Source organism: Orcinus orca, chromosome 2, assembly GCF_937001465.1.
Source record: "Orcinus orca chromosome 2, mOrcOrc1.1, whole genome shotgun sequence".
Lineage (NCBI taxonomy): Eukaryota > Metazoa > Chordata > Mammalia > Artiodactyla > Delphinidae > Orcinus > Orcinus orca.
The window spans coordinates 60,725,205-60,748,889 of record NC_064560.1 but is presented as its reverse complement, the minus strand read 5'-3'; the positions used below and the strand labels follow the sequence as shown (position 1 = coordinate 60,748,889).

Genomic DNA, 23,685 nt, shown 5'->3' with positions numbered 1-23,685 from the left:
GTTTTCAGCAAACTTTAGATCCACTTGATGAGGTCACTGCCCTCATTGCAGCCACTGTCCATGACCTGGACCATCCCGGGAGAACCAACTCCTTCCTGTGCAATGCTGGGAGTGAGCTGGCCATTCTGTATAACGACACTGCTGTGCTCGAGAGACACCACGCGGCCTTGGCCTTCCAGCTGACCACTGGTGATGATAAATGCAACATCTTTAAAAACATGGAGAGGTAAGAACAACGAGTTGGAAAGTATGTTTCCTCTCTCTTTTTTTAAAAAACAATTTTATTAAGATATAATTCACGTACTCTACAGTTCACCCGTTTTAAGTGTACAGTGGTTTTTCTTCTATTCAGAGTTGTGTGACCATCACTACAGTCGAAATTTAGAACATTTCCATCACCCCGCAAAAGAACCTCGAGCTCATTGGCAGTCTCTCCCCATTCCCCCCTCAACTCCCACAGCTCTAGGTCTACTTTCCCTCTCCATAGATTTGCCAGTTCTGCACATTTCATATAAATGGAAGCATCCCCAATATGTGTCTTTTGTGTCTGGCTTCTGTCACTTAGCACGATGTTTTCAAGGTTCAGTTCCTTTGTATCTTGACATTCCAAGACGACAAAGTATAAGGCAGACACCTCGAGAGACCCAGAGAAGCTGTCACCTTACATCTCTGCCTGGAAGACTCCACTCTGCCCAGCAGACGTCTCGTCGTTGTCTCTTTTCACACGTCACTTCTTTGCGGAAGCCTTCCCTGACCCCTCACATTAATTGTTCAGTCCCAGGTTCCTTCGTCTGCCTGATTCTGGTTTGACTGTTAAGCGCTGTAAGATCACAGTGTCATATGTCTTCTCTTCCTCACTGTGCCCTCAGTGTCTAGTGTGGGGCCTGATAACTGTTAGGTGGAAGAAGTGATCTGTCATGAGGAACACTTACCAATTTGGATTTTTAAGGAAGGCTTTTAAACTTCTAAGGGATTTAAAAAATAACTCCCTTTTGCCATGTTTTAGAATTTCATACGTGGACTTAAAGTTAGTTTATTCATAGTTGCCTGTATATATATCAGTTACCTCTGGAAAATTCACAAGACCCTGATAACTTTAGTTGTCTCCAGGGAAAGGAGCAGGGTAGCTGGGGCTGAATGGAGGTTGCAGTTTATGTACCTTTTGAATTTTTAATTATATCATTTCCATCCTCAAAAAATAAAAATTTTAAAGTAATTAAATAAAAACAAGGGCTGGAGGAAGAGGTAATCAAGTATGCCCTGTGATTCTCTCAGCTTTCAGAAGGTCTGCCCTCTACGTTTCTGGGCACTAAAATTATTGGGTCTCAAGGTTCCTCTGTGTAGGGTACATTCTTCATAACCCAGACCTCCGTCTTCATTCAGAGAGCTGGCTTTGGTCACCCCTGCTGCATTCCATCTTTTTTTATCTTAAGAACTATGTGCTTTTTACTTCAGAACGACACCACCATGAACATTGTGTCTATAGTCTTAGCCATAAGCTTCTGATTTTAACTTCTGTTCAGGTTCCCCTTGCTAACAGCAATCTAGGCAGTAAAACCTTTAACTTCCACATTCTTTTAAAGTGTGCCCTGCCACTGACTTCCAGTGCATTAGAATTTTAGCCACAGTGGACATGTGTCCTAGATAATAGCTTGTTTTCAGGAACATCTGTCTGGTCTGGATCAGTAACCGGCAGCAGCCTCTCTCGTTTGTTGTCTGAAACAGGAATGACTACCGGATGCTGCGCCAGAGTATTATCGACATGGTCTTAGCCACAGAAATGACAAAGCACTTTGAGCACGTCAACAAATTTGTCAACAGCATCAACAAGCCCTTGGCAGCATTAGAGGAAGATGGGGTAAGCGAGCTGGTTGCAAAGGGAGCCTGTGTTTGGGGCCCTTATTCCTATGTGTTGTGGGGAAGCATGGGCCTAGGATATCACAAGTGTTATCATTACCCCCATTGGGCTCACTGAATTTAATTTCCATTGGTTAAAAAGTTAAAGTACAAAAACTTGGAAGGAAAAAAAAATAGGATATACAAAAATAGATATGAAAACTCTGAAAGGAGGGTCAGGTTTTAGATAAACTACCTTTAGATGGGTGGGCCATTCCTGAGCCCTTTCTCAACAGTCGCCCCCTTCCCCTCTTCTTGCGCATTTTGGGGTCCGTTGGAGCCCATGAGGTCTCTCACCAGCCACGCCCTGCCGTGCATGTTCTGTGGTAGCAGCAGCTGTCCTCTGTTGGTCTGTGTCAGAGGAGGGTGGGGTTGGGAAGGATTCGGTATTTGGACCACAAGGGTGACATTATCGTTGCTCCTCAGTTTTGGATTTGAGGCATGGAGCCCAGAACAACTTCCTGGCAAGGAGAACATTAACCCTTTCCCCAGGCAGGAGACCACGGCTGAGGAAGCAGCCCAGTCTGAGTTCTCATCCTAGTTCTCCTTCACCACTTCCTTGTCTGTAGAATGGGTATAACAGGTCTCAAGGCATAGGACTGATGGGCATGGCACAAGGTAGGCACTGAATAGATGGTATCTGTTATACTAGATTCATGGTGAGAGCAGCACCTAGAGAACATGCTCTTCTCATGAACCCTCTTCCTTTGAGGCCCACGTGCCTGCCCTACCACCCCATGTGCACTGAACATCTCGGCATCAGCTCACAGCCTTTTCCACATTCCTCCTCCCCAGCGCCTGTCACCACGCACAGGGATGACTTATCCTCAGGCTAGGATGACAGCTCCTTGAATTCTAACTCTACTTCTGCAACTCATGTGTTAGGCCATGGCTTTTGACTATCCCTGGCTTTCTAGCTTATTACCCTTCACCCTTGTTCCTGTTTCACCTGATTGGAAACCTGTTGAGAACTCTGCTCCCTTCACCCTTCCCTGTTCTCCAGTTTGTCAGTCTGCCTTTGACTTCACTCCCTTCCCAAGGACTTGCAGAGCAGAGGCACCCACACCAGCCTCTCACTGACTCATGCCCTGCCATCCTGGAGAGGGCTGGTTATTGCCTGGGCTACTGCTCCTGGCTGACCCCATTCCCCCAGAAAGAAACCACATACCTCGTAGACTTGGGTTTCCTCCATCTATTCTGGGAAGTTCCTAGACTTAGCTGAGTCTTCCATTCCACTTGACAGTCAACGTTTCTCATCTCTTTTGTCGGTACTTGGAGTTACTTCTGAGAGACTGGAAATCAGTATCCAGTGGGTCAGAGCAGGGACAAAGTATCATGAAAGAAAATAGTTTCCAGCTGGCAGTACTGTAGTCAGTGTAGTCACACACCTGAAGAGAAGAGGGGTCAGCACAAACCTGGTTGGCAGTGGGAAACAAGGAGAACTACTGAGGACACTCGCAGTGTCCACTCTGGCGCTCTCCAGGAGACTAGGCAGCCTGGGCTCGGGATGCCTCCTACCCATCTGGATGGTAGGTCTGTCCCCACTGACATAGGATCATCAGGCCTTCTTAGACTACTGTGACTACGCACAGAACTCACATGACTGACTCCTCTGGAAAGTTGCCCGATGGGCACAGGATCAGAATGAGGAGATGCTTGCTCATGCCTTTTACCATGTTCTTTGCCCCAGGTCTCCCTCTTCCAATCTGAATTTGCTTCAGGGGGCCAATAAGCAGAGAGTCCCTCACACCCTGGATTGAGATTCCATATCCAGAGGAGCTCCTTGTGAATCAGATAGCATGTGGTACTGTGAATAGACAGAATCCAGGACTAAAGGCAGAACTTAGGTTCTTATCCTGGCTCAGCTGGGTAGCTTTGGATAAGTTTCTTCACCTCTCAGAGTCCCAGGGTTCTCATCTGTAAAATGTAATAGTGTAAATAATACTGATTTTCATGCCTACCACAGGACCTTTTTGTGAGTGCAGACCAAAAGAGAATGACTAAGTCCTCTGTACACCATAAAATGTTAGGGCAGTGTTGAGGACGTATCACTATATCTGACACAGCCTTGGTACACGGACAGCTAGTTCCCAAGATCATACCTCTCACAGAGCTAGGTGATTGGAGATTGGCGTGTGAGAAGCAGAGCCCCTGGTGGACTATAAGATGCTTTGTTACGAGGGCAGAGAAATCTTTTATTTTTCAGTTCACTCTGTTTTTTAGTGAATATAATAAAAGATAAAGCCAGTCTTTTGAGTGCTTACCAAGGGAGCATGATAGACATAATAGAACAGAAAGAAAAGGTAACTGTGAGAAACAGAGTGAGAGGAAGAGCCAAAAAGAAGAGGAAAGGCAGATACGCCAACCTCCAGCGCTACCCTCTACTTCTGGGTCCTGCTGGAATCTCACTAGGCCTTGGTTTTCCCGTTTGTAGAATAAGGGCCAAGCTCAATCCGCAGAGTATCCTCCGCACTGTTTGTGAGATCCTAACTTGTAGATCCTGGAAAGTGCCTTACCGTGGTTACAGTGGGACCGCAGGAGTAAACCAGCTTGGTACCTGGGGCTCCATTTTGATTGCTTTGAATTCCACTCATGTTTTAGGAAACTGATAAAAATCAAGAAGCCATAATCACTATGCTCAGAACTCCAGACAACCGCAGTTTGATCAAACGAATGCTGATTAAGTGTGCTGATGTGTCCAATCCCTGCCGACCCCTGGAGCAGTGCATTGAGTGGGCCGCACGTATCTCAGAAGAATATTTTTCTCAGGTAAGATGCAGCTTCTTAATTCCTTAAGTTAAAGAGAGAGAAACACCATAAGGACCGTAAGAAGTAATGGACTTAAAACTAGGAAGTAGAGTTCTAAATGCAATTCTGTCCTTGAAGAACACTGCCTGTATTACAGGCTTACTGGTTATAATTCTATTAGTTTTCCCTTGTCTGAAAATGTATTTTATTTTGCCTTCATTCTTGCCAGATATTTTCACTGCATATTTGACATTTTCTCCTAATAGGACTTTAAAGATGTTAATTACACTGTTGTCTGCCCTTCATAGTCTCTCTGGGTAGGAAAAATTTCTTGTGAGGCAGAAAAAAATTTAGAAAATATAGTGGCTAAAATTTTTCCAAATTTAGTGAAAGATACATACATACAGATTTAAGAAACCCAACAACTCCTAACCCATGCCCAGGCACGTCACAGTCAAGCAGCTACAAGCCAAAGATACAGAAGAAATTTTGAAACCACCCAGAGAAAAATGATAGATTACTTATAAAGAGAACAGTGATTCTCATCTTTTATAAATTCATGTCAGAAACTATGAAGGCCAGAAGACACTGTGGAACAACATCTTTAAAATGCTGTTAGGAGAAAACTGTCACCCTGGGATTCTGTATCCAATGAAAATATCCTTCAAGAATGAAGGCAAAAGAAACACATTGTGAGACAAGGAAAAGCTAACAGAATTCATCACCAGTAAACCTGCAATGTAAGAAATGCTAAAGGAAGTTCTTAAGGCTGAAAGGAAATGATACTAGATATAAACTTGGATCTTTAGGAAGGAATGAAAAGCACCAAAAATGGTAACTAGCAAAACCACAATGAAATATCACCTCATATCTGTCAGAATGGCAATTATCAAAAAGATAAGAAATAACAAGTGTTGTCAAGGATGTGGAGAAAAGAGAGCCCTTACGCATTGTTGGTGGGAATGTAAATTGGTGCAGCCAGTATAGAGGTTCCTCAAAAAATAGAACTACCCTATAATCCAGCGATTCTACTTCTGGGTATTTATCCAAAGAAAACAAAAACACGAACCCCAAAAGCTGTACACACCCCCATGTTCATTGCAGCATTATTTACAATAGCCAAGTTGGAAACAACCTAAACATCTACTGATGGGTCAAGTGGGTAAGAAGATATGTGTGTGTGTGTGTGTGTGTGTGTGTGTGTGTGTATGTGTATGTGTATGTATACACACACACACACACGCAGTATTTAGCCGTTAAAAGAGAATGAACTCTTGCCATTTTTGACAACATGGATGGACCTTAAGGGCTTTATGCTAAGCGAAAAAGACAGATACCATATGATCTTACTTATGTGTGGAATCTTACAGAGAACAGATTGGTGGTTGCCAGATGAGTGAGTTGGGATGCAAAATTGGTGAAGGGAGTCAAAAGGGTACAAACTCCTAGTTATGAAGTAAATAAGTCATGGGGTTATAATGTATAACATGGCAACTGTAGTTAATACAGTACTGTATATTTGAAGGTTGCTAAGAGAGTAGATGTTAAAAGTTGTTATTACCAGAAGAAAATTCTGTAACTATATATGGTGTCAGGTGTTAACTAGGTTTATTATGGTGATCATTTTGCAATATATGCAAATATTGAATCATTATGTTGTACACCTGAAACTAATATAGTGTTGTATGTCAATTATGACTAAATAAAAATAAAAAGACAAAACACTTTAAAAAATGGTAAACAGCTGGGTAACTATAAAAGATTTTTTCCTCCTTTTAGTTTCTCTAAATACATAGAACTATTTTAAGCACAAATTATAACATTGCATTGTGGAGGATAAAATAATTGAAATCATACAGAATGTGTTCTCCAGCCGCAGTGGAATTAAATCAGAAATCAGTAACAGTTAGGTATCTAGGTAAACACCGACTATTCAGAAATTGACAACACATTCCTATATAATCCATAGGTCAGATAAAGGAAATTAGAAAATATATAGAATTAAATGTTAATAAAAGTATATTAAAATTGTGGGATGCAACTAAAAGTGATTAGAAGGGACATTTATAATTAGAGAAAAAGCCCTAAAGTTAATGACTTAGATTTCTCTTTAAGAAACTAGAAAAAGAAGACAAAGTAAAGCCAAAGTAAGTAAGAAATAATAAATATAAGAGCAAAAAATGAGGAAATAGAAAACAGACAGTAGAAAAAATTACAGGAGAGAAGATGGTGGAGTAGAAAGGACTTGAGTGCATCTTCTCTTACGAAAACACAAAAATCACAACTGACTGCTTAACGACCATCAACAAAAAAAGACTGGAACCTACCAAAAAAGATATTCAACATCCAAAGACAAAAAGCCACAACGAGATGGTAGGAGGGGCACTTTCACAATATAATCAAATCCCATACCCACCAGGTGGGCGACCCACAAACTGGAAAATATATATCATGGAGGCTCTCCAACAGGAGTGAGAGTTCTAAACCCCACGTCAGGCCTCCCCAGCCTGGGGGTCTGGCATCAGGAGGAGGAGCCCCCAGAACATTTGACTTTGAAGGCCAGTGGGGCTTGAGTGCAGGAGCTCCACAGGACTGGGGGAAACAGACTCCACTCTTGGAGGGCACACACAAGGTTTCACATCCACTGGAACCCAGGGCAAAGCAGTGACTCCATATGAGCTTGGGCCAGACCTACCTGTGGGTCTTGGAGGGTCTCCTGAGGAGACGGGGGTCATCTGTGGCCCACTGCCAGGGCAAGGACACTGGCGGCAGAGGCCCCTACGGGATATTCCTTGGTGTGAGCTCTCCTGGAGGTTGCCATTTTGGCACTGAGACCTGGCCCCACCCAATAGCCTGCAGGGATGCCTCAGGCCAAACTACCAACAGGGTGGGAACACAGCCCCAGCCATCAACAGACAGGCTGCCTGAAGCCACCTCTAGACACACCCCTTGACATGGCCCTGCCCATCAGAGGGACAAGATCCAGCTCCACCCACAAGTGGGCAGACACCAGTCCCTCCCATGAAGAAACCTGCACAAGCCCCTGGACCAACCTCACCCACCAGGGGGCACACACCAGAAGCAAGAAGAACTACAGTCCTGCAGCCCAAGGAACGGAGCCCACAAACACAGAAAGTTAGACAAAATGAGATGGCAGAGAAATATGTTCCAGACAACGGAACAAGATAAAACCCTGGAACAACAACTAAGTGAAGTGGAGATAGGCAGTCTGCCTGAAAAAGAATTCAGAATAACAATTGTAAAGATGATCCAAGATCATGGAAAAAGAATGGAGGCACAGACTGAGAAGATACAAGAAATGTTTAACAAAGAGCTAGAAGATTTAAAGAACAAACAGAGATGAACAATACAATAACTGAAATGAAAAATACAGTAGAAGGAATCAACAGCACAATAAATGAAGTAGTAGAACAAATAAGGGAGCTGGAAAACAGGTTGGTGGAAATCACTGCTGCAGAACAGAAAAGAGAAGAAACAATGAAAAGAAATGAAGACAATCTCAGAGACCTCTGGGACAACATTAAATGCACCAAAATTCACATTATAGGGGTCCCAGAAGGAGAAGAGAGAGAGAAAGGGCCTGAGAAAATATCTGAAGAGATAATAACCGAAAACTTCCCTAACACAGGAAAGGAAACACTCAAGTCCAGGAAACGCAGAGAGTCCCATACAGGTTAAACCCAAGGAGGAACGCACTGAGACACATATTAATAAAACTGACAAAAATTAAAGACAGAGAAAAGCAACAAATAGCATACAAGGGAATCCCCAATTTTTCAGCAGAAATTCTGCAGGCCAGAAGAGAGGGGCAAGATATATTTAAAGTGATGAAAGGGAAAAACCTACAACCAAGAATACTCTACCCAGCAATGCTCTCATTCAGATTTGATGGAGATATCAAAAGCTTTACAGACAAGCAAAAGCTGAGAGAATTCAGTACCACCAAACCAGCTTTACAACAAATGCTAAAGGAGCTTTACAACTACAAACAATTACAAATGGGAGAGCTCACCAGTAAAGGCAAACATACAGTAAAGGTAGGGAATCATCCACACACAAATATGATATCAAAACCAGCAAAGAGGTTTTGAGGAGAGTACAAACACAGGATATTGGAAATCCATTTGAAACTAAGAGACCAGCAACTTAAAACAATCTTGTATATATATAGACGGCTATATCAAAACATCATGGTAACCGCAAACCAAAAAACTACAATAGATAAACAAAAAAGAAAAAGCAATCCAAACACAATACTAAAGATGGCCATCAAATCGCAAGAGAACAAAAGAGGTACGGAAGAAAAAAGACCTACGAAAACAAATCTAAAACAGTTAACATACATATCGATAATTACCTTAAATGGATTAAATGCTCCAACCAAAAGACATAGACTGGCTGAATGGTTACAAAAACAAGACCCCCTATATATGCTGTCTACAAGAGACCCACTTCAGATCTAGGGACACATACAGACTGAAAGTGAGGAGATGGAAAAAGGTATTCTATGCAAATGGAAATCAAAAGAAAGCTGGAGTAGCAATACTCATATCAGACAAAATAGACTTTAAAGACTGTTATAAGAGACAAAGAAGGACACTACAGAATGATCAAGGGATCAGTCCAAGAAGAAGATATAATACTTGTAAATATATATGCACCCAAGATAGGAGCACTTCATGATATAAGGCAAATTGCTAACAGCCATAACAGGAGAAATCAACAGTAACACAATAATAGTGAGGGACTTTAACACCCCACTTACATCACTGGACAGATTATCCAGACAGAAAATCAGTAAGGAAACACAGGCCTTAAATGACACATTAGAGCAGATGGACTTAATCGATATTTATAGAGCATTCCATTCAAAAGCAGCAGAATACCCATTCTTCTCAAGTGCACATGGAAATTCTCCAGGATAGATCACATGCTGGGCTATAGAGCAAGCCTCAGTAAATTTAAGAAAACTGAAATCATATCAAGCATCTTTTCCAACCACAAGGCTATAAGATTAGAAATCAACTACAAGAAATAAAAACTAAAAAACACAAACACGTGGAGGCCAAACAATATGTTAGTAAACAACCAGTGGATCACTGATGAGATCAAAGAGGAAATCAAAAGATACCTAGAGACAAATGAAAACGAAAGCATGACAATCCAGAACCTATGGGACATAGCTAAAGAAGTTCTAAGAGGGAATTTTATAGGTATACAATCTTACCTCAGGAAACAAGAAAAAAATCTCAAGTAAACAACCTAACCTTACACCTAAAGCAACTAGAGAAAGAAGAACAAACAAAACCCAAAGTTAGTAGAGGGAAAGAAATCACAAAGATCAGAGCAGAAATAAATGAAATAGAAATGAAGAAAACAGAAAAAAATCAATGACACTAAAAGTTGGTTCTGTGAAAAGATAAACAAAATTGATAAGCTTTTTTCTTGATAAAACTCATCAAGACAAAAAGGGAGAGGGCTCAAATTGATAAAATTAGAAATGAAAAAGAAGTTACAACTGACAACACAGAAATACAAAGGATCATAAGAGACTACTCCAGGCAATCATATGCCAATAAACTCGACAACCTAGAAGAAATGGACAAATTCTTAGAAAGGTACAACCTTCCCAGACTGAACCAGGAAGAAATAGAAAATATGAACAGACCAATCACAAGTAATGAAATTGAAACTGTGATTAAAAATCTTCCAACAAACAAAAGTCCAGGACCAGAGGGCTTCACAGGCAAATTCTATCAAACATTTAGAGACGAGTTATTGGAAAAGGTACTTTGTATGATTTTGATCTTTTAAAATTCATTGACTTGTTTTGTGGCCTAACATACATATATTCTATCCTGGAGAATGTTCCATCTGCACTTGAGAAAAATATGTTCTGTTTTTGGGTGAATGTTCTCTATGTCTATTGGGTCCAGTTGGTTAACAGTGTTGTTCAAGTCCTTAATTCCTTATTGATCTGGCTGTTCTATCCATTATTCAAAGTGTGTTATTGAAGTCTCCAACTATTACTGTAGAAGTGTCTGTTTCTCCCTTCAGTTGTCAGTGTTTTCTTCATATATTTTGGAACTCCAATTGTTTGGTCCATATGTGCTTATAATTGTTAAATCTTCTTGGTGAATTGACCCATTTATTAATAATGTCCTTTGTCTCTTAGAACCATTTTTGACTTAAAGTCTTTTTTGTCTGATATTACCAAAGCCACCTCAGCTTCCTTTTGGTTATCTGCATGGAATATCTTTTTCCATCCTTTCACTTTCAACCTATGTCCTGGTATCTAATGTAAGTGAGTTTTTGTAGACAAAATATAGTTGGATCATGTGTTTTTATCCATTCTGCCAGCTGTGCCTTTAGATTGGGGAGTTTAATCCATTTACATTTAAAATAATTACTGACAGAGAAGGACATACTTTTGCCACTTTGTCTTATGCATGTCTTATAGCTTTTTTGTCCCTCATTTTTTCCATTACCGCCTTTGTGTTTGATTCTTTTTGTGGCACCATGTTTGATCCACTTCTCATTTCCTTTGCAGATACTCTATGGGTAACTTTTTTTTTTTTTTACTGTTACCGTAGAAATTACATTATAACATCCTGAAGTTCTAGCAGTTTATTTTAAGTTGATACCAGCCTATATTTCAGTTGTATACACAAACTCCTCTACAGCTCTGTTTCTCCACCCCACCTTCTTTTTTTTTTTTTTTAATACATTTATTTTTTGGCTGCATTGGGTTTTCGTCACTGGGCACAGGCTTTCTCTGGTTGCGGTGAGCGGGGGCTACTCTTCATTGCAATGCGTGGTCTTCTCATTGCGGTGGCTTCTCATTGCAGAGCATGGGCTCTAGGTGCGCGGGCTTCAGTAGTTGTGGCTCAAGGGCTCTAGAGTGCAGGCTCAGTAGTTGTGGCGCACAGGCTTAGTTGCTCCGCGGCATGTGGGATCTTCCCAGACCAGGGCTCGAACCCATGCCCCCTGCATTGGCAGGTGGATTCTTAACTACTGCGGCACCAAGGAGGTCCCCCACTTTGTTCTTGATGTCACAGTTTATATATTGTATGCCTATTAACACAGATTTGTAATTTTTATGCACTTGTCTTTTAAATCCTGTAGAAAATAAAAAGTGGAATTTCAAGCCAAAATTGCAATAATACTCTTTTTCATGTGTGCTATGTATTTACCTTTACTGGAGATCTTTATATCTTTATGACTTTAAGTTGCCATCTAGCTTCCTTTCACTTCAACCTGAAAAGACTCCCTTTATCATTTCTTGTAAGCTAGATCTAGTGGTAATAAATTTTCTCTGCTTTTGTTTATCTGGGAATGTCTTCATTTCTTCCTCATTTTTGAAGGACAGTTCTGCCAGATGTAGAATTCTGGGTTGACAGTTTTTTTTTCTTTTAGCCCCTTACATAATTATCCCAGTGCCTACTGGCCTCCAAGGTTTCTGCTGAGAAATCAGCTGATCGTCTTATTGAGACTGTCTTCTTGTGTGTATGTGATGAGTCACTTTCCTCTTGCTGCTTTCGAGATTCTCACTTTGTCTTGGCTTTTGACAGTTTGGTTATAATGTGTTTCAATATGGTTGTTTTGGGGTTTATCCTACTTGGAGTCGTTTACCTTCTTGGATTTGTAGATTTGTGTTTCTCTTCAAGTTACGGCAGTTACAGGCTATTATTTCTTCCTCTTTTTTTTGAATTTATTTTTTTTTATAAAGCAGGATCATTAGTTATCTATTTTATACGTATTGGTGTATATATTGTCAATACCAATCTCCCAGTTCATCCCACCAACACTATCCACGCCCCCGCTTTCCCCCCTTGGTATCCATACGTTTGTTCTCTACATCTGTGTCTCTCTTTCTGCCTTGCAGACTGGTTCATCTACCATTTTTCTAGATTCCACATATATGCGTTATTTTTCTCTTTCTGACTGACTTCACTCTGTATGACAGACTCTAGGTCCATCCACGTCTCTGCAAATGACCCAGTTTCGTTCCTTTTTATGGCTGAGTAATATTCCATTGTATACATGTACCATATCTTCTTTATTCATTCGTCTGTCAGTGGGCATTTAGGTTGCTTCCATGACCTGGCTATTGTAAATAGTGCTGCAGTGAACACTGGGTGCATGTGTCTTTTTGAATTATGGTTTTCTCTGGGTATATGCCCAGTGGGCTATTATTTCTTTAAATAATCTCTGCTCCTTTTTTTTTTTTTCTCTTTTCTCTTTCCTACACTCTGATAATGCATGTATTTGTTTGAGGTTTCCTGTAAATTACTTAGGGTCTTGTCACTTTTATTTCTTTTTTTTCTCCTCTTCAGACTTGATAATTTCAAATGTCCTATCTTCAAATTTTTATTGATTCTTTCTTCTACCTGCTCAGATCTGCTGTTGAACCCCTCTAGTGAATTTTTCAATTCACTTTTTGTGTTTTTCAGCTCCAGAATTGTTATTCGGCTCTTCTTTATAATTTCTGTCTCTTTATTGATACTCTCATTTTGTTCATATATCATTTTCCTGATTTCCTTTAGCATTTAATCCATGTTTTCTTTTAGCACTAGTGCATATTTAAGATAGTTGTTTTGAAGTCTTTAATAAATCATTGCAGGTACCTCTTTAGGGATGGTTTCTGCCAATTTATTTTCTTCTTTTGAATGGGTTATGTTTTTCTGTTTCTTTGGGCTTGTGATTTCTTTTGTTGTTGAAAATTGGACGTTTGAAAAAACAGCCACCTCTCCCAGTCTTTGCACTTTGGCTCTGTGCCAGGAAAGTCTTTCGCTAATTATCTGGGCATGCTCTGAGTCTTGGGGTTAGCCCAGTGTGAAAGCTTATGGTCTCTTCAGGTCTTTTCTGAGCATGTCTTCCCCTCTATATACAGCTGCTTTTGAATATCTTAATTTCCCCAAGAGCCTTTTCCTTGGGGCCTTAAATGGTGCATTTGTTTGTCTCCACCTGTAATCTCTTACCCCAGGCATCTGTGTGTCTGTCATCTCCATGCAGCTTTCCCAGGCAGTAACCATTGCTTTTCCACCTGAGAGCTGGATTAGGTGAAAATGAGGCTAGTCCTTTAGGCAAACTCCAGACAGGTTGTAATGTTGTAAATGAGGTCAGCTCTACACTCCTTCCAGTTCGATTTAAACAGTTGAGAGCTGGGCTGCTGTCTCATCCGGACCAAGACTGTGCTAGGGAGGAGTGGGGCAAGGGTGAGTAAAAATACCATGACACTTCCTACCATTTTGAATATGACTTTTTCTTGATTGGAGATTCACTTGGTTACTGTAGAATCTTTGACTGTCTCCCAGGCATGGAGATCTCATTGGTGGCCTAGAAGTGGGGCATGGGCACGGAGGACTTCATTGGCAAACAGTGGTCTTCAAAAGCGAATAAGGGCCTGAGAAGCTCCATGTACCTGTCACATTGGGCCAAAGAGAAGAAATACAAGCATGAGCGTTTTCATTGCCCTTCAACAAGGCAGCTGCTTCCATGTGGAGGGGAGGGCAGGCCTAGAGTGCAGCACTGACAGAAAAGCCTCTGGAGCCATGAACTGCTGAGCTCAGTGAGCCTCTGCTATGGCTTTCCCAAGAGAGCTGGTTCATTATCCAGCACGACGAGGGGGGTGTGCCAGGAGAGCACCCACCCTGTGGTACTGCTCTCTGAGCCAGACAGGCCAGTGGGCTGTGAACCTGAGGCTATTCCTGCACCCTCCACCCCTTCCCATACACACCAGGGCAGAGACTCACGTAGAGCTAACCCTGCAATTTTCTGCGACAGCACTGGGGGACGGGGCTGCCAGCCTGTGGCCTAACAGCAGAGGCTTCACCAGCCAGCAGAGGCCAAGACTTGTCAGTATTCCCTACTTAGTCTCTTCCCAGAGCACCCTCACCCTACCTTCCACACCTCCTGGAGTGTGTTCCTGGCCGGACAACTGGTGTAGATGGTCTCTGCCCTGCCTCTCAGGGCTCCCTGGCCTGTACAATCCTAGTCAAGCGTGTGCGACTTGGCTCCCTGGCCTGGAGCGGCAGGGGCTCTTACTGCTGGCTTCTGCCCTGACCCATAGTCTAGCACCATCCACCTGAACACAGGGAGCACAGGCCTCTTTCTTAGCCCTGTCCCCGGCACCCTCAACACCCACCTAGCATAAGTACATCTCTGCAGCACAGTGCTAGGTACAGTCCCTCCTAGGAAAACCCCCAAAGGTTACCTGCTGCCCCCAAGTGGCGATTCCATGTTGAGAGCTGTAGTGAGTCATTGTCACTTCCAGGGAAAGTCACCTGCCGTTAGCTGTGGGGCCTAGTTCTTCCAGTCGCCCGGGCCTCGGATCCACCTTTGTGCAGGGCAAGGTGACTTCTAACCAGTCCCTGCGGCCCTGCTGGTGATTGCCAGGCCTCGGCCAAGACAGCAGACCAGAAGTGGAACGGAACAGGGGAGGCAGCTGCTGGCCAGTTGTCAAGGTCAACAAGGGGGACTGGCCCAGTTTGCCCTGTGAGAACAGTTCCAGGGGTAAGAGTTGGATGGATAGGCTCCCAAGCCCCAAGAGTAGGTTTTCTTTTTGTCCCGCTGAACACCTGAATTCTTGTCCCAGTGCTGGCCGCTCAAGAAATGTCCTCCACTCTCCCACAGCCCCAGATGGCCCACAGAGTTCAGCCACCAGAGTCAGGCTACTGGCAGATGGCCGAGCACACCACGTACCTCCTGTCCTCAGCTCTTGCTCTCACTGACCGGCCCTCCACAGGCCACGACTGGTCAACAATTTATCTCGTCCCAGGATCGCCACCCCTCTGTCATCTTCTCACTATGCCTGGCCCAACAGGGCAGCCTGCCCGGACCATCAGGAACAATGATCCAGGTGCCCCTGAGGACAGCTGTGCCTTCCAGAGCCAGAGGATGGCTCCAGCCCTTCTAGCCAGGCCCGCCCCGGCCTTACTTGTCCTACACTCAGTCCCCCTCATCCTGCCCCTCGTGTGACCGTCTGCTTAACTCTCAGCCCTGGTTGCCTGCTCCAGCAGGGACCTCTCGGTGATTCTAATCGCACCTCATTCCCACCTCGTTCCAGGAAGACCTCCTGCTTCATCATCACCCTCCAGGCATCCCCTCATCCTTTTCTCCAGGACCCTTTGATGAAAGCAACCTTATGAATAAAAAGAACAAGAAACTCCTTTATATCTTTCAAGATATACTTGCCTTTCCCCCCAGGATCTTAATTATATTTTCAGTTTTTTACAAATCTTTCTGGAATCCTGAAGATGTTCTGGAAGCGTCTATCAAAGTGCATAAAAAACTCATCCCAGAGCTCTTTTTTACCTCAAGCATGTTCATAACTTTTTCAAGTAAAATAATGTGGCCCAAGATGAGAAGCAGCCACTTGTCCCTTCTCTGTGAAGGGGGCTGTTTCTCACTCACCATTGCCGCCGTGGATCAGGCCCTTGAAACGCCTGCTGGGTGGGAGGATGGCTGAGCTGACTAGGTGCTCATGCACCGCGGGTACCATTTGCAGTCGTACCTCAGGAGCTTCAGCAAGAGGGTTCCAGATGTTGAAAATGTGGGTTGGGTTGGGGTGTCCTTGGTGCCCCTGGCATAGAGCAGCCCCCATCGGGGACGACGTGGTATGTAGTGGCAGATCCGGGTTGTTGGCTGGTGCTGTGATCGGCTTCTCCCCACGAGCACTCTGGGCTGCCAGGAGAGGCTTTTGGCAGAGGGGTTGCTGCTGACGGGGAGTGGAGCCAGATACTGGAGTCTCGTAATTCTAGCATTTTCTGCTTTGCAGACTGATGAAGAGAAGCGACAGGACTTGCCTGTGGTGATGCCAGTTTTTGACAGAAATACCTGCAGCATCCCCAAATCCCAAATCTCTTTCATTGACTACTTCATCACAGACATGTTTGCTGCTTGGGACGGTAAGAACGCTTTGAGCATATTTCCCTCAGTAACGGGGAACTGCATATTAAGTAGTGCATAGTGTAGTTTTTGACTGTAGATATATGGTTGGGGGCTCAGACTTTGAAGAAGGGCTGAGGAGAAGCAGTGAGCTGACACCGAGGGCCGTGAGGGCGGGGTGCTCTCTGTACTCCTCCTCCTCAGCGGCCCCTGGCCCCAGGGGCTAGACGTTGTTGTGCCGGTTTCATAGATGAGAGGATTGAACTTGGGGCTGCACAGCCGGTGGTGGAGAGCCCAGGATTCAGAAACACTTATGTTGACTCCAAACGCCACGTCGTTCTGTGGGAGCCCTTTTGCCACCTGCTCCCCCAGCTTCTCCCGCCTCACGTGGTAGCCGACCCGAGAGCAGGCTAGTCTCTGACGGGTACACGTCCCTCTTCTTTAACCTCAAGTGCCTGCAGGAGCCTGTCACGTAAAGGACTCTCAGGGAAGGGGCCCCACTAATACTCCCTGTCCAGATCCATGGGCAGGAGACAAACCCGCATCTCAGGGTGCTGGGAGGTGGGGGAAGGATGACTCAGACGGTGGAAAGAGCTGCAGCTTTGGGGCCAGACTGCAGGCTCTGCAGCTCCTTGAGTCCAGATTCATGGCCTCTCCCGGCCCCATTTTCTTCGTATGTAAAATGACTTGCTCCCCACTCATGCCCTAGGGCATGTGCTGCAGGTGGAAGATGGTGGTATAAATTGGGGGGGGGGGAGCAGGGAGACACACCCAGGAGAGCCAGTCAGGGCCTAGGGCCTGGCTCCTGGCACCCTGGGCCCCAAAGGTGCTGATCAAATGGTGAGTATGCAGATGAGCTCCCCTTCTGCTTCACCTACCAGTTGTCTGCTCACCAGGTGGTTACAGAGGAGCTGCTGGCACTGAGCACAGGACTTGGCTTTAGTTCATTCCGGCCACTGGGTTTGCTGTGTCTGCTGAGCACTGTGCAGTTGTCTGCTCCTGTCTGCCCCTCTTCCGTAAAATGCTCTCTCCTTAGAAAGCCTCAAAGTCTAAATTTACTGAGGCTGTGAAAGGGTATCACAGTGCCATCTTTTTTCTCTAGCCTTTGTAGACCTGCCTGAGTTAATGCAGCATCTTGACAACAATTTTAAATACTGGAAGGGACTGGACGAAATGAAGCTGCGGAGCCTCCGCCCACCTCCTGAATAGTGGGCAGCACTGCCTGGGGCCCTGACGCTGTGTCCCTCCAGTCACTTGGGATTCCTGAGGGCAGTCAGATTTCCTTGGTCCTTTCGTCCCCCGGTCTGCAGAGCCTGTAAGAGCACACAGGGACGTCGGCAACCTTCTGTAGCCACCATCTGATGCCATTGCCATAAAGTGAGACTTAGTCCACTCAAGGTACCTGGGCCTGCTGCGGGGGCGCTCCAGAAAGTCACGTGAGAACCATGGTTTGCATTCACGTCCGTTAAAACATGAGCTCGGGACTGCCCCCGCGAGGGACGGTGATGGATTTCCTGCCAGTGACAGAGGGTGTCTTGTTGCAGTTTCTCTGTTATGTTCAGCACTTAAGAACAGCTAATGGCAATCGGATCTTTTTTCACATCGTAGAAGGTGCAATGACTTCTCTTTTAAAATTGAACAGAAAATGCAAAGAAATTTTGAAGTTATTAATATCAATTATTAAAATGTTTTATTTATTTTATTAGAAGTTCAATATTTTCTATGAATTTAAAAATACTTCAAAGCCAAAGCCAACTTTTAAATGCCATAACCAAATTTACATGATTCATATTCATTAAATATGTATTACTTTGTGTACAGACTTATTTTCATAATGCAAATTTAAAATACAAAATGACACATTTTTACTGCACTATAGAAATATTTGTGTATGTTAAACTTTCCTGATTGATGCTAATTGGGAAAAGCTGTTTTGTGGGTGGGTCTGATTCTAGAAGCACTCAACGAGAAGGGCTCCTGTACAGCAACCAGAGCTCAGAAACTGCTCTAGTTGTCTGACGGGCTCTGCAGGTGACTCCCCAAAGTGAAAGAAACTAGGACTTCACACTTTTTCCCTAAAATTTTATAATTGAATTTCCAAAAGTCTGCCTTATTTTATACAGTGTTTCTATGAAATATTCTCCATAAAAACAGAGAAAATGCAGTATTTAGTGAATTGACATTTTATAACCAATCTGTTTTCATCTGCATTTTGCTTCCTGAAATTTATAAAGGTTCTGTATCTTCACATTTTGAACAAAAGTAGTACCATAAAAAATGACACATGATGACATGTCAAAGCGCTTGCTGTTTCCTTTTAAACTTGTTTTGTTCCAGATAAAAGTGCAATTAAACTATTTGTTTTTAAGACAAAATGTGCCACCTTTTCTTTGAAGTTTTATACTACTTAAAATACTTTTTTTTTCTCCCTGTAAATAAAGAAGATACCTTTATTTTACAGAAAAAAGATGAATGGTTAAATGACTTTTTCAGGGTCACAAAGGGCCAGGTGAATATGTTGACAGATTCTCAGATACCTTAATTAATTCACCAGTTGGTACCCATTCAGAGAGATCATGCACCCTGGAGGGGCTCTCAGGGATGGGTCCTGGGTACCTGATGCCCATTCAGAGATGTCAGGGCACTCTGGAGGTCTGACAAGGCCAGCCCCTCAGGGGTCTCTTTGTCTAAAGAAACAAAGGCCCCTTTTTCCTGTGTGGAGACATGTGACCTAAGTTGATAACTGTGGACTGATGTGGGAAGAAAGCCCTCTCCGCTCCTCTAGGTGCCAGGAAAGAAAAGGAAATGATCCCACAAGGAACTCAACCATCATGAGGTAGAGACAGAAAAATCAGGAGACTTTAAGTATCTTAACATGTTTGAAGAGGTACAAGAAGCAATAGAAACCATAAGGTAAACCAAAGTAGTTTTGAAAAAAATAAGATTTGAAAAAGAACCAAAGAGACATTCTAGGTATGAAGGATACAGTCATCAAAACAAATGGAGGGACTTCCCTGGTGGTCCAGTGGCTAAGACTCCACTCTCCCAATGCAGGGGGCCCAGGTTCCATCCCTGATCAGGGAGCTAGATCCCCCATGCATATCGCAACTAAGAGCCACATGCCACAACTAAAGATCCCACATGCCACAACTAAAAGATCCCTCATGCCACACCTAAGACCAGCACAGCCAAATGAATAAATAAATAAATAAATGTGGTTTTTTTTTTTTTTTTTAAAAAGGAAAACTTCTGTACAGGTTTAACAGGAAACCAGACATAACTAAAGAGAGAATTAGTAAATTGGAAGACTTAAGGAAATGACTCAGCATGCAGCACAGAGATTAAAAATGGAAAATGTGAAAGCAAAGTTAAAATATGGAGGGTAGAATGAAATGCTTCAAAATGTGTCGAAACTAGGTGATCCAGAGGGGAGAAGAAATGGGGAGAAGCACTATCCAGTGAAAGCCTGCGAGTCCCCCAGGACTTGACAGATGCAAGTCCGTGTATTTACAGGGCACATCAAATCCCAAGTAGGAGGAATAAACAACACAGTAAAACTGCAGAGCATTGAGCTCCCAGAGTGAAAGCTGTGAGAGAAGACAGACGGCTTACAAAGGAGCTAGTGTTAGACTGCCGTCAGACTTCTTCTCGTGTGCAGCAACCAAAAGACAAAGGAGCGATACACTGTGGAAAAAACTGCCGGAAGATACACTTCTTTAACATGAGTCCAGAAGAAGTAGGGTATAGAAAGCAGTGGTAAACAGACACTGGTAAACATCCAGACAAAACTAAGCAGGTATATACTGAGTGGGGGAAAAAATAACAGCAAGAACTGGGTCACATCCTGAGGTTCCAGGGTATCTGAATTTTGGGGGACACTATCCAGCCCATTACAGACAGTGATATCCATCTTGTGCACACACTCTTGTTCTTAGCTCCCTGCTCTGATGAAGCAAGCTGCTGTGCTGCGCGCCGCCCCGTGGAGAGGCCTAATACATGGCAAGGAAGCAAGGGCAGCCTCCAGCCCACAGCCACCATGGAACTGAGTCATATGCCAGCAACCACAGGAGTGTGTTAGAAGCAGATTCTGCCACAGCTCCAGCAGACACACTGACCACAACCTTATGAGAGACCCTGAGCCAGAGGACCCAACTCCGCCACACCTGGGTTCCTACCCACAGAAACCGTGAGAGGGTAAACAGCTAATTTTATGCCAGTAAACTACGGTAATTTGTTACAGGGTAACAACTAATACACATACGATACACAGCAGTTAAAAAGAATGAAGCAGAGCTACAGATGTCAACTGGGAAAGGCTTAATAATAATATTGAATGAAAAGGCTAAGTTGCATTATGACAGCATTTGCGTGCATTTTTTGAATACCCAAAACAATACACTATTGTTCATGGAAAAATTAATAGTAGGAGCATTCAAATGTTCAGGGAGTTTACAAATACTGTGAACTGGCTTGTGCGACACTAAGCCCCTGGTGTACACACAAACTAGAAAACCACGAAATTTCCCTCCACACTCCCTTGCACCAGGTTTCTGTATCTAATTTAGGTTCCCCTGTCAGATGCAAGGCTCTGATTTAGAAATGCGTCAACAACGGAGAGCACACGTAGAGGCATCGGGTTTTGAACTTTCTCTCCACCAGCAGCTCTGACTGCAGTAGAAGCAGTGAGCCTCTGGGGCTGCAGCAGCTGCCTGGGCGTCCCAGCCCTCAAGTGTGGTTTAGGGAGACTTTCCAGGAAACTCAGTCACGAGTCTGTTTCTTTAGCCCTTCCACTGATAAATCCCTTCCACTTCAACTAGCCAGAGGGGGTTCTCCAGTCTCAAAGGCTCTTGACCATGACCACTAGGACACACACTCCAACTTCACGAAGGCAGTTACCTCAGGGGCAGGGGAGGCACTGGTACTAGGGAGACGTTCAAAGGGAACTATCTGTACCTTTTGGTTTCAAAGGCAAAAAATGTAAAGCAGACACACCAAAATATTAACTAATTCTGGTGATGGGTACATCAGTTTTTAAAAAATATATCACTATACTTTTCTAAATGTTGAAATATTTCATAGTCTTTTTTTAAATGTGGAGATCATGCCTGGTGATAAGATGGCTAGGAGAATATTTTATCTTTGACAAAGTCTAAGTAGTATACAAAACAGGGAAACCATATGAAAAAACAATAATGAACTCAATTATAAAATAAACATATTCTAGATACCAACCACAATAAAAGAAACAGGGATGTGACCAAAGACTGAGTTCTCCACTGGATATAATAGTAACTTGATAGTGCTATGTTTTCCGGATGGAGATACAAGCCACTCATACCCATGATTAGTGATGTGGGAAAGTAAAAATAAATTTAAGTATCTTCCAACTTTAAAAAAAAAAAAAGAAAAAGAAAAAAGAAACAGGGAGGGGCTTCCCTGGTGGTGCAGTGGTTGAGAATCTGCCTGCTAATGCAGGGGACACGGGTTCGAGCCCTGATCTAGGAGGATCCCACATGCCGCAGAGCAGCTGGGCCCGTGAGCCACAATTACTGAGCCTGCGCGTCCGCAGCCTGTGCTCCGCAACGAAAGAGGCCGCGATAGTGAGTGGCCCCTGCTTGCCACAACTAGAGAAAGCCATCACACAGAAACGAAGACCCAACACAGCCCTAAATAAATAAATAAATAAAGTTTTAAATAAATACTCCTGTTCTCTGTTAAAAAAAAAAAAAGGGAAATGTTTGTAATTCATTTTACAAAAAGCTTACTTCTAGAATACTGATTTTTTTTTTTTTTTTTTTTTTTTGTGTTACGCGGGCCTCTCACTGTTGGGGCCTCTCCCGTTGCGGAGCACAGGCTCCGGACACGCAGGCCCAGCGGCCATGGCTCACGGGCCCAGCCACTCCGCAGCACGTGGGATCTTCCCGGACTGGGGCATGAACCCACCTCCCCTGCATTGGCAGGCGGACTCTCAACCACTGTGCCACCAGGGAAGCCCTACAATACTGATTTTTGGAAACTTTTAACATAAATAGTAGGAAGAAATAGGATATGATATGAACAGAAATGACATGAACAGAAAGTTCATAGAAAAAAGTATAAAAGATTCTTAACGTTTATGCTAAATCTAATAGTAATTGAAATGCAAATTAGAACCAATTTGAGATATTTCTCACTTTTAAGATTAGTAAGGAACAAAGAGCTTGATAACAGTGTGTTGAGAAAGGTGTGGACACAGGCACGCTCATACATGGCAGGTGAGTGTAAATTAGTACAACCTCCATGGAGGGCAACGTTGCCAAATCCAGCCAAATCACAAATATATGTGTGTTGTGGCCCAGCAACTCTACTTCCAGAAATCAATTTCCAGAAATATCTTCCAAAGATATACTCACACATGGGAAATGATACGTATACAGAATTATTTATGGCAGCCATGCTTGTAATAGTAAAAGATTGGAAACAGATGTCTATCATTTAAGAAGAGTAATTACGTAAATAAATGATAGTATGTCCCTACAATAGAACCCTATGCTTTTTTAGGTATGAAAAAGAATGAGAAGGGGACTTCCCTGGTGGTCCAGAATCTGCCTTCCAATGCAAGGGAGGCGGGTTCGATCCCTGGTCAGGGAACTGAGATCCCACGTGCCGTGGGGTGACCAAGCTCGCACAACACAGCTACTGAGCTCGCGCACTTCAACTAGAGAGCCCGCATGCCACAAACTACAGAGCCCACATGCCCTGAAGCCTGTGTGCCACAATTAGAGAAAACCCACAAGCACAACTAGAGAGAAGCAGCTGTGCCACAACAAAAGATCCTGCATACCTCAACGAAGATCCTGCGTGCCGCAACTAAGACCCAACGCAGCCAAAAATAAACAAATAAATAAATAAATAAAGAACGAGAAGGTTCTTCGTGTGCTGACATTAAGAGATTGCCAACATATATTAATACGTGGAAAAAGAGCATAACACGGAATATACATATATGCTAGCATTTGTTTAAATGCTAAATAAGCTTAAAATCTCTGGATGTGCACACAAGAAACAAGTGACATGGATTGCCTCTGGTGACTAGCAGTCATAGCCTAGGGGAAGACTCTTCATTCTATGTCCATATGTGAATTCTGAACA

The 23,685-nt window shown here is 43.4% G+C and overlaps 1 protein-coding gene and 1 long non-coding RNA gene across 5 annotated transcripts in view; one reads left to right on the top strand and one right to left on the bottom strand.

The window, feature by feature from the left end:
* The window catches only part of PDE8A (phosphodiesterase 8A), a 137,258-nt gene extending 118,329 nt beyond the window's left edge, over window positions 1-18,929 (top strand). For both annotated transcript variants that reach the window (XM_033402924.2, XM_012536183.3), the window contains exons 18-22: window positions 9-226; window positions 1,726-1,858; window positions 4,498-4,665; window positions 16,445-16,574; window positions 17,657-18,929. In XM_033402924.2, the coding sequence (XP_033258815.1) occupies window positions 9-226; window positions 1,726-1,858; window positions 4,498-4,665; window positions 16,445-16,574; window positions 17,657-17,763 (756 nt within the window). In that variant the 3' untranslated portion in view covers window positions 17,764-18,929. The remainder of the gene's footprint in view (window positions 1-8; window positions 227-1,725; window positions 1,859-4,497; window positions 4,666-16,444; window positions 16,575-17,656) is intronic.
* Window positions 226-16,445, bottom strand: LOC117195997 (uncharacterized). Of its 3 annotated transcripts, none has more exons than XR_007475472.1 (3): window positions 13,913-16,445; window positions 3,065-4,687; window positions 226-891 (listed from the first exon to the last, which is right to left on the bottom strand). It is a non-coding gene; the product is annotated as an uncharacterized LOC117195997 (long non-coding RNA). The 3 variants fall into 3 exon arrangements; XR_007475471.1 differs by lacking the exon at window positions 226-891 and adding an exon at window positions 1,856-2,247; XR_004475969.2 differs by lacking the exon at window positions 226-891 and having other exon boundaries at window positions 3,799-3,813; window positions 4,413-4,687.
* Window positions 18,930-23,685: the final 4,756 nt, after the last annotated feature.